The following is an 11,101-nucleotide window of genomic DNA, read 5'->3' as shown; positions in this document are numbered from 1 at the left end:
TTATAATAATAGATAAATAGGGAGTACTGTCTCTATTGCTTGGGATATAATGATTTGAATAGCTGATTGACGAGATGTAATGAGTACTGCTCGCTGTGGGGTTTTTTTTTGTGCAAAAGCACAATGAGTGCCATTCACTTAAAATCCCTCTTAATCGATGCATTCACTGCTGAACTGCATCCAAAGTCCAAAGGGCTACACACTGCTGCTCAGCAATTTTTAGAGCGTGAGTACCACTCGAAGATAATTAATTTGATACAGAGCGTCAAAGCAAGAAGTATTGGTTGTTGTTAGTTATATTTAAGAGACCCTAAGGCGATTCTAAGGCAGTCAATTCCAGAACTGAGTCTCACTCCGGAGCTATTTCCATTACTGGAGTTAATTCTGACTTTCGTTACCGGAGCAAATTGCGATTCCCAGGTCGATGCCGATGACGGAGCCGATTCCGATCCCGGAATCGGCTCCGGAGTCAACTCCGGAATCTTCTCCGGCATCGATTCCAGCATCGTATCGGCTCCAGAATTTATTTCGAACATTGCCCATTCTTTTTATTGTATATATAAATGATATTAAAAAGGTCTTGAAGAGCAGTGATGTCAACCTTTTCGCAGATGGTACGGCAGTTTTTGTGTCTCATAAACATGTAGAGGTGGCGGGTAGCATGATAACTAGAGATTTGGAGTCGTTGGAAAAATGGTTAAAATTAAAACAAAAAAATCTTAAATTGAATACTAGTAAAACTAAATTACTCATACCCTCGAAAAAACAAGTCACTTTGCCCAATCACACTAGACTGGGTGGTGCGATTATTGAAACAGTCACGGAGATGAAATATCTTGGCGTGACGGTGGATGAGAGGCTAAAGTTTGTATCTCATATTGACAACACCATAAGTAAAATTGCGAAACAAGTAGGAGTGAAAGTTCGGCTTCGCAACGTGGTCCGTTTATCTGGTAAAATGCATCTCTACCGGCACGCCAGCAACCGGCGACAGCTCCTCACCTTGATTTTTGCGATTCAATTTTATTTCTAGCAAATAAGGCCCAGATGACTAGACTCCAACAGCTGTAAAACAGAGGAATGAGAGCTGTCCTTAACTGTGGACAATATACATCCTCTGCACTCATGGCTAAACATCCTTCAAAGGATGTCAGTGAAACAACGGGTGGTGTATCAAACCATGGTGTTTGTGTTTAAATTAATAAACGGAATGTTACCGGAGTACCTGGAGCGTGGCACGGATGTCCACGGGTATGGAACGCGTTGAGCGAATGCACCACGAATGCCCAACTATTTGTCTGCTCAAGCCAGCAATTCCCTATTCTTCAAAGGCATAAGAACATTTAATGCGCTTCCCACTGGAGTTGTCAATCAGAGGGCAATCGCTGGTGTTAGACGGTCCTGTGCGACTCATATAAAGAGTTCATTTGTTTCAATTGCAATATACAATTGTTTGTGTTTAAAGCGTAATAGTTTCTCCGACATCGGATGATGATAGTGATGTTTATTTTTCTTTTCTTTCCAATTGTCTAATTTATATGAATTTCAATTAAAAAAAAAAAAGAAGAATAAGAATGAGACTGCATAGGTATGATGACTCGCGCGCGTAACGTTGACTTTGCTAGTAGTGGATCGGAGGGAAAGCCGACGAACCAATTCCTCTTCCGGGTTTTCTGGCCTTTTCAGCATGGTAACGGGAGTCCTGTGGAGGCTACGGCAATCATCTACTCGACATACAATTTAATTTTCCTTTAACTCTACTTAGTCTACCATTAACTTCGAGCAAGGATCATTTGCTATTTCAGTTCGGGCACAAACTGCTCTCTCGGAGCACGGCGACAGTACAAGGTTTTTGCAAACATTTTATGTTTATTTTATAAAAATATATAGATATGTACTCTCTTTGTAATTGTGTTTTGCTCCTGTTCCGTTGGTTCAAAACAGGTTTTTCGCTGGGCTTGATACCAGCCAAGCTTAGTCATATAGCGGCTGCTCTAACATAACAACATATTAAATGGTCCTCGGAAGACGATTTCCCCTCTGGACACGCTCGTTGCGTTACAGGAGCTACTGATCGGGATGGGTTTCTCGTACCGGCTCCAGGCTGGTCATGATGTAGTCCCGCTTCGCCTGCTTCGACCGGTGAAACGTTTCGCTCGTGCCGTGCAGCCAGTCCAGCACACCGAGCACGCCGTAGCATTGGTTGAATCTTGAAGAAGAAGAGGCGAAAACATGTGTAAAATAATTGTTCTAATTTGCGTTTCCTCCACCCATTGCCATCCGCTAACTAACTTCAGATGATGGAAATCGTGCTGCTCCGGGCTGGGCAGCAGCGGCAAATGGTAGCCGGAGTGCACGTGCAGCGTGTTCGAGATGGCGAGCGTGAACCACAGCCACGCGACCGAGATGTGGCACCCGGTCGTCCACACGCCGACCGCAATCGGCAGCAGATTGCTGAGCACGTTCTCGACCGGGTGCGCGTACATCGCGGTGATCGCGATCGGGGCCGTCCACTCGTGGTGCCGCTTGTGGATGTACCGGTAGATGCGGCCGTCGTGCAGCAACCGGTGGCTGTAGTAGAACATCACCTCCTCGATCAGGATGCACACGGCGAGCTGCCAGACGACGGTCACGAAGGTGGGCAGCTGGCGGATCGTGTCGCGCGTCTGCCCCGGCAGCAGGTAGTACATGAGGAAGAGCAGCGGCAGCCCGGTGCAGAACTGGTTGAACAGCACCTGCCGGATGACGGTGCGCAGCCGGGCCGGGTCGACCGGTTCGTTCGTGCCGGGCTGCACCTTGTACCGGCGCAGGACCGCCGGCCGCCCGGTCACGTCCAGCAGCGTGTAGGCCAGCCCGATGCTCCAGTAGACCAGCGAGGTGTACACGTACGACCCGACGGTCCAAAGGGCGAGCGGGTTATCACCTGTACGGGAGGGAGAGAGAGAGAGAGAGAGAGAGAGAGAGAGAGAGAGAGAGAGAGAGAGAGAGGGAGAAAATGTACATAAATTGGGCCATGGCGAACAAAAATGCGTTTTGAAAAGCGGCTCAACGATAAGATTATTATCGTGTTGTGATCGGTTGATGGTGTTGTTGTTGTTGTTGTTGTTGTTGTTGTTGTGATTGTTGGATGTTGCACACTCACACCCACACATACACACGTACCGGTGAAGTCGAGGAAACGGTCCCACAGCGACTGCCACATGCTGCCGGAAGCGCCCCAAAGCACCCGGAACTGGTGTGCTGGAAGATCGAACAGCTCCACCGTGAGCGACATGATCACATCTGTCTCTGTTTATCCGTGTATGTGTGTGGTAATTTTCGTTTGTGCGCACTTTGCCCACTGCATGCGCGTTCGCACCGTTCAATCGACTCGCACGTACTGATCTGGCCGGATCGTGCACGGCTTGCAAATAAAGAGATGCGAAGTATTGCGCCCTGATCGGTACACGCCCGGCTCTGGGGCTGTGTGCGTGCGCACCGAGAGAAAGGCCTCTGTGTGTGCGCGATGCTGGCGCGGTTCGGTTTGATTGTGAGATTGTTTTTCGGTCGCCGATGGTGGTGGTGGTAGGCAATTGAAGATTCAATTGCTTTACAATTACACCCTCGCGGAGCGTGCGCTCATGTGTGTGTGTGTGCTCTCTCTATCGCGGATGCGCTTTTCGCGTTGCGTACTCGCGCGCGGATTGTTTCTATTGACGCTTGGATTTTTACGCCGTCCAGAGGTGCGCCGTTCGCGTTTAATGTTGACCGCGAACTTGTCCGTCCCCGCTATATAGAGCGCCAGAGTGCGGCCTAAAGATTAAAAAAGGTCAGACCTTCGCTTTTTTTTTGGGTTTAACGCATTCTTGAGCGGTTTAATCGCGGTCGAGATTAGGCCGGATTGCGCGTCAGTCGCCGGCCCAGCATTTGTAGCAAGTGTTTCGCCCTCCCTGCCCTTGGACGAGTGGTGGTGGGGAGAAGTGGTCAGCGAATTTCCTTTTTTTTATGTCATCGTGTGACCCTGTAAGCAGTAGTGATGGGAAAAATGAAGATTTCGTCGGAATCGATTCCGGCTAGCTCAGAAGTTTTCAGGAATCGATTCCGGATAGTAGGTCCGGAATCTGTTTCTGGAATCGATTCTGGAATCGGCTCCGGAATTGGCTCCGGAATTGGTTCCGGAATCGGCTTCGGAATCGAAATCAGCTCCGGAATCGGAATCGGTTCCCGAATTGGCTCCGAAATCAAAATCGGCTCCGATATCGGAATTGACTCCGAAATCAGAATTGGCTTCGAAACGGAGTCGGTTTCGGCATCTTCATAGGAATAGGCGTTTGGGTCTAATGATGCTTCATGATAGCGGTTGATAGCGGCAAAGAATCAAAATTTTCTTGTTAATTATCTATACGCATGGTGATTCCCGGACTTATTTCGCTTCCCACACTTCTTATTTCAATTCAAAAACTAATTCTCATTCCGGAGCTAGCTCCATTTCTGGATTTAAGCCTGGATTTAACTCCGGAATCGGCTCCGAAACCAACTCCGGAATCGGCTCCGGAATTGATTCCGAACACGGAATCGGATAGGTCCGATTCCGAGCTTCCACCACTAGTAAGCAGTCCACATCTGTTATTTATTTGCAATGGCAGGAAATGGAGCAATTCTCAGCTTCCAGTCTTCCAGTCATTATTCCCGCTTGCGCACGCCTTGATAAGGGCTGATGAAGATGGGATGGGCAACGGAGCGGGAGCGGGAAGGGAGAGAGGAAGCTGATATAAACATAATGCTTCAAGGGTTGCAAAGGCTTTTTCGAAGTTGGTTGGCAACAGCAGCATTAGAACGATTCTCTGTTAGCTCCTGTATTTTGCATTTTTTGTACGCTTTCTTACAAAAACACAAAAAAGGTTGAGTCATTCGTCACCCACAATGTGCAGAAAATGGAACAAAATAAAAGAGAGAGAGAGAGAGAGAGAGAGAGAGAGAGAGAGAGAGAGACAGAGGGAAGAGAACAAAAACACAAAATCTATTCACTGTCCAACGCTTTGTTGTCTGTTGCATTTCTACGCAGCGCATGCAACGCTAATTGGACTCTCCTGCCTGGTCGTTTTACGTCGAAGCAACAAAGAGCGCTGGCGTTTTTTGCGGAATTGTATAACAGTGTGAGACATACAACGACGCGCGAGAGAAAGAGAGGGAAACCCGTGAGAGATATAGAAAGAGAAAGAGAGAGTGCCGGGAATTGGGGGAGAGTGCAAAAGTGCATTCGGTAGAGGACGCGCGCGAATGCACTCGGCGTTTGTGTCGGTTGTCGGTGGGAGGAGGCAAGCGAACCGTTCGCTGGACATTGAGTTGTGAGAAACAAAGAAGTATGGTCTACCGTGATCTGTGCTAAAGTACTCTGCAAGGAGCTGCAAGTTTTATGGATCTGGATCATCGGAGGAAACGCAAAATCATATTTCCTCCATCCATCTATCCTATTGAAGTTACTCAAAGGACCATCCAATGCATGCACAACCTCTAAAATATGACAAACGATAGCACAGACCAGGAGTCTGTACGATGAAAGGGTTTCTGATATCCCTAGTATACACTTATAACAAATCCTAACAAATGAATCAAGGTCACGGACTGAATCAATTACAGGAACTAGACTGCCACTTACTCATATCAATAGGTATATGCATTTCGTCTGGAGAAAGATATTGGCAGAATAAACATGCAGCATACATGATGCAACAGCCTTGCGAATAAATCGATGTTCCTGTTGTTAATTGGAGCTTATGGCTGAGGCACAGTCGTCAACGCGAATGACTCAATAATGCGTCCATCATGGGTTCAAGCCTAGTTTCGATAGCCTGTATAGGCCAGGCATGTCCGCGTAGGATGTCACGCCAAATAGAAGAAGAAGGCTTTCCTGAGATGAAGTTTGAACATCTACGCAGTCCACTCCCCGATGCATGGTACGTATGTAGAGTGAAACTTGTTGTTAAGGATGCCCATTATCAACTTGATCTTTGTTTCGTTAATCTGTCAGAAGAGGTTCTTTAGTAGAGTAGTATACTTTACGGTTGATTTAATAGACTTCCACTAGTAATACGAACTGCAGATGATGCATGACAAGTAGGAATTAATGTAGACTCAGAAATAGTTATTAATTAGATGAGAGGATTATTACAAACAGTCCCAGCTTTTGAATATCGAATTATAGCCTATTGAAAGTAGACTGTGTAATCAAGTCTAGACAATTCAAATTAACAAAAAAAATCGAAATCATGATAAGATCCTGGACATCTTGAACTCCCCAGCTCCAAACGGTTGCTCTTCCCTGAGGGAGGGAAAATTGTCGTCAAAAGAAAGGGGAGAACCATAGCCAGAGAACCAACAGAGATTGTGAAAGGATGCAGGGTTTTAGGTTCTATACAGGATCATCTTGTAAAGGGAGAATGAATTTATCCAAATTTATCTAGAAGAAGAGATATTCCCAGATGTACCATAGGCTTTGTTTACACATTCGAGCGCGACATTTGTTTTGAAGTCCCGAAACCACAAATGCTCACCAGCCTTTCCACGCTTTTTCCTCTGTAGCTCGCTCTCGGCAAAACATTTCTCAAATTTCCCACCCAATGTCTCTCACAAACTCTCACTCTCTCTGCCGTCGGAAAAGCTTCGTCTGTGTTGTGGCGCGGTTCGGACGGTCGGGTTTTGGGGCGCGCGCTTTGTTTGTCCAATGTTCCGGCACACCACACAACCACCAAACGGCAAAACGGTCAATCGCAACAGAGAGGTGGAAAGCACAAACGTATGCATCTGTGGATATGTGTGTGTGTGTGTATGTGTCTCTCGCTCTTTCTCGCTGTCGGGTGCGATGTGGTACGGGCAAATTGCGTCGAATATCCTTACAGCCCGTCGCTAGCGCGACATTAGTTCGCATCTGGTGTCTGGTGTACTCACACATCAGCTGTGCAGCAACATTGACAACATTGTACTGCAAGGTAACTATTTCGTTCACTAACCACACGCAGATTTTGGACCCAAACTTCAGCAAGAAAGAAAGTGCAGCGCTACTATCAACACGCCGTTTGTTGGGAAGATCTCAAGTTGTCTGGTCGGGATCCTAAAGGGACCTAACGTCTTCGAACAGAGCTACCAGCTGGTGTTTTGCAAGTGTCCTATTCAAAACGAATTAAACGCGTGCGATGTGTGCCTGGTCCTGGAGTTCAAGCCCTGTTCAAGAACAATCAAAACAGACACTCCAAAGCATTGCCGTTGCATAACTGAAAGCGACGCGCATTTGCCGTCCAAAACGGAACCCAACGGAACGGAGAGCGGGAGAAAGCGCGCGTGTTGCTATCATCCCAAGCCCCTCGTCTTACTAATTAGTGGGAGCAACGGGCGGTTCTTGAGGTGGAAAGAGGGGGATGTTTTTGTGTTGTACAATACACGCACTACCCTTGACCTTCGGGGCATAATTGATTTATGTAATCGCAACGAAACCGACACGGCCGCGCTAGCTGTGGCTGCTGCTTGGTGCGTATTAAAAATAAATGCGTCATTAAAATGGACCCCGCATCAGGACCAGACAAATGCACGGGAAACGGGGTAGAACGGGGTCACCTAACCACACAGACACCTGTCCACCCAAGGGGGAGGGGGAGGTCTGGATGAAAAATCAATGAATTGATTTTTTGGCATCCTTTCTTCCAAGCCCTTTTTATGCGCGGGACAGTGCATGTGTGTATGTGTTGTGACACGCGGTGTATACAAACAACCTGAGTGCCACGTGCAAGTGCTTGTCTCTCCCCGCTATCTAACCGTTTCTCTTCCTTCCAACTCTCCCAGATGGAGAGCAGTTCCAGTAGCCCATTGCCGGCCGACGACTGTGGTTCGTCGCGTGCTGACGAACTGCAGCCTCATGTCGTCCCACCGGACGGTGCCGAGAGCGCGCCGAACGTGCAAGAGGGAAGGAGCACACCCGGCCAGGGCCCGGCCAGTCCGGCGACCACGCTTGAGCCGCAAAACCCGCGCCTCCTTTCCTCCCTGTACAGCTTTCTCGTGATCGTGAGCTTCTTTCTCGTCGGGTTCGCCGCTTTCCGCAACACACTGACCTGGTGGGTGGTGGCGGCGCAGTGCGCGCCCCATAAAAAAAAAACGAGTCCCTCCCTTACACTGTGTGCATCTGTTTGCAGGCATCTGCAGCGGTTCTGGGGCGCCTCCGGTGACTTCTGGCAGTCGCAGTGGGACCGATTCATCGACTTCACCGGCGAAGATCCGGCCCACCTCTGGGTGGCCAGCACGACCATCTTCACGATGGCTGTATACTGGGTGTTCGGGGGCATCTACACCCTGTTCGACGTGACCTGCCGGCCCGCCATCATCCGCCGGTACAAGATGCAGCCGGGCACGAACGAGCCGGTCGATCGGCGCCGGCTCGCGAAAGTGATCGCGACGGTGCTGCTGAACCAGACGGTCGTCGGGGTGCCGATGGCGTACTGCATGTACCAGGCGATGCGGTTCCGCGGCCTGAACGATCTGCGCGAGCTGCCCACCTTTCACTGGGTGCTGGCGGAGCTGTCGTTCTGCATCTTCATCGAGGAGATTGGGTTTTACTACGCGCACCGGCTGCTGCACAGCCGGCGCATCTACCGATACATCCACAAGCAGCACCACGAGTGGACGGCGCCGATCGCGATCACCGCCATCTACTGCCATCCGGTCGAGCACGTGTTCAGCAATCTGGTGCCACCGTTTTTGGGGATCTTCATGCTCGGCAGCCACGTGGCGGTCGCCTGGCTGTGGTTTACGCTCGTGATACTGTCCACGCTGAACGCTCACTCCGGCTACCATCTGCCGTTCTTTCCCAGCCCGGAAGCGCACGACTTTCACCATCTCAAGTAAGACTGCGGGGGTGATTGGGGGACATGTCGAGCTTATGATTGATTGGTGGCTTTTAATTTTACCCAGGTTTAACCAGTGTTTCGGTGTGCTGGGCGTGCTGGATCGGCTCCACGGTACGGACGCACTGTTCCGCACGACCAAGGCGTACGCCCGGCACATCATGATGCTGAGCTTCATACCGGCCCGCGAGGCGTTCCCCGAACCGGCCAAAAAGGCCTTCTAACTGACACATTTTTACACCTAACAGACACACATTGGATGTCACAGCAAATCACCAAGCATTAGCCACACATAGCCCACATGTACGTAAATCCTGGTCACGGCACCAGACTATCCATTACAAAAAGGAGTGCAGCCGGTTGAGCGAGCTGCGTAGGAGGACACATTCTGCGAAAGTGCGAAAAGGAAGTCGCTTCAACGTTGGGTGCTCAACAGAGTGTTTGGTATACTTCTTTTGCTAGGTACTATTCACGTTTCGCAACACAACAGAAAGACACCCAAACGAACCACACTGGACCATCACGCTAGAAGTCACAGTAGAACAACGTTCGACATGGACAGTCGCGGAAATTTCCCCACAGGGCCAGAAAGAGAGAGAGAGAGAGAGAGAGAGAGAGAGAGAGAGAGAGAAAAAGAGGAAGCTCCTATTATTCACTAGTCTGTAGGATGAGCGGATTTGTTTGCGCTCAGGGCGCCACAAAGAGTCGAAAGGATGCTTTAATAAACTTTGACAGCATAATAAATTGAACGTATGATGACGTCACTGATTGTACTACTGTATGCATAAAATAAATGGAAACGATTTTAGCGATTTTTCGTACGATGACACTATTCAACTGGTGGTAAATTCCTACACACATCGTCAATAGTACTCAAATTTATTGGAAACAACCTAAAAGATTCAAGGAAACCAAGATCACAGAAACAAGTTTGGTGGATATCGATACATCCACTTCTGATAATAGGAATAATATTCGAACCTATGCAAGTCTGTAATTTTGGTACCTCTTTTTTGTTATCCAGTTTAAAATCCGGAAAAAATGGACATGTACAAGAGGTTTAATTTGGAGCCACTTGTAACTTGTGTGCTTGTGACAAAAAATAAACCTCAATACAAAGAGCATAGAAACCTATTCTGAATGATACCGACATCTCGGGGAGTCGAGATCTTGCAAAAAACTTCCATCCTATAACTCCAAAAAGAATCTAATATATTCATCGGAGTCTTGTGGAAGATGTTGAACATTTTGGGTCTCTCAAATACCATACATTCCAGCTGGGATTCAGTTTCTTGTTTGGATTATTTAACATGATGTTGATGTGTTGCTTGTCTCTCTGATAACCAAAACCGGATTCAGTGAACAAACGAGGAGTTATTTTGCCTTTCAGTCATGACTAAAGATGCGTCAGCTAGCTTGATGTCGCAGAGAACGCCATAATGGATATCTCATGGTCATCACTTCATGACAATATTGTTTATCTCAACCAAACATGAGCTGCTGCGATGAACTCTACTTCGGAGGTAATTAAACTCAGTCAGTGTCCATGTAAAAATAATTTGCTGAAGTCGCCTTCTTGCGATGGATGTCATCTTTTGAAGAGTCAGAAGGGTCTATGATGTCGTCTACAAGGCAACGATGGTATCATCTGACGAGTCGGAAAAGTCGGGAGGAGGCTGATCTGCATAGCCGTTCTCAGGTGATGGAATAAGTGGAAAGAGTACATAACTATACATCTTTTTAATTCCTACACTAGAATCAGGGATGTTTAAGAAAGAAAGAAAAAAAAAACGCAATAATCCGCCACCAGGTTAGTCGTTGTGGATATATTTAGTTTCTGCAGTTTTTGACTTTGCATTTTCTTTTACCACGTAGCTTACGAGTTACTTTAGCGATGCTTTAGTAGTGGTTTGTTTTAAATAGGACCCTTTTGTAACCTGTCTGTCGCATCTCTCGTTCTCATTCTTTCGTTTCTAACCCATCTTCTGCACACAAACACACACACAGACACAAACACACGCAAACAAACTGAAACCAACACCGGTACAGTTTCCATTAATACTCGATCACATTTAATATTTTTCTGCAGTAACTGCTCCTAATCGGCGTGTGTTTATGCGTGTCAGCGTCTGTGTGGGTTTGTTTGTACCCTTTTGGTTGTAAAGAGATAACAATATTTTGAGTCCAATGTATGTATCTTACTGTACCGTCCAACTCCATCCCGTTTCTAC

The 11,101-nt window shown here is 47.6% G+C and overlaps 2 protein-coding genes across 3 annotated transcripts; one reads left to right on the top strand and one right to left on the bottom strand.

Annotated features, from left to right (window-relative positions):
* Window positions 1-1,849: 1,849 nt before the first annotated feature.
* LOC120906191 (fatty acid hydroxylase domain-containing protein 2-like) lies at window positions 1,850-3,533 on the bottom strand. Its single transcript, XM_040317695.1, has 3 exons — window positions 3,163-3,533; window positions 2,293-2,923; window positions 1,850-2,209 (listed from the first exon to the last, which is right to left on the bottom strand). Exons 1-3 carry the CDS (start codon window positions 3,272-3,274, stop codon window positions 2,068-2,070), a joined length of 885 nt encoding a protein of 294 aa, XP_040173629.1. The 5' UTR covers window positions 3,275-3,533; the 3' UTR covers window positions 1,850-2,067.
* Window positions 3,534-3,693: 160 nt separating this feature from the next.
* On the top strand, window positions 3,694-9,702 carry LOC120906190 (fatty acid hydroxylase domain-containing protein 2). 2 transcript variants are annotated; one of them, XM_040317694.1, is made up of 4 exons: window positions 3,694-3,808; window positions 7,816-8,084; window positions 8,163-8,867; window positions 8,938-9,702. In XM_040317694.1, the coding sequence occupies exons 2-4, from the start codon at window positions 7,816-7,818 to the stop codon at window positions 9,092-9,094; spliced, it is 1,131 nt and encodes a 376-aa protein (XP_040173628.1). In that variant the 5' UTR covers window positions 3,694-3,808; the 3' UTR covers window positions 9,095-9,702. The 2 variants fall into 2 exon arrangements, with proteins under 2 accessions (XP_040173628.1, XP_040173627.1); XM_040317693.1 differs by lacking the exon at window positions 3,694-3,808 and adding an exon at window positions 6,019-6,968.
* The last annotated feature ends 1,399 nt before the right edge of the window (window positions 9,703-11,101 follow it).

The sequence above is a fragment of the Anopheles arabiensis genome, chromosome X, assembly GCF_016920715.1.
Source record: "Anopheles arabiensis isolate DONGOLA chromosome X, AaraD3, whole genome shotgun sequence".
Lineage (NCBI taxonomy): Eukaryota > Metazoa > Arthropoda > Insecta > Diptera > Culicidae > Anopheles > Anopheles arabiensis.
Note: the sequence above shows the minus strand (reverse complement) of the source record. Positions and strands in the feature narration are given on the sequence as shown.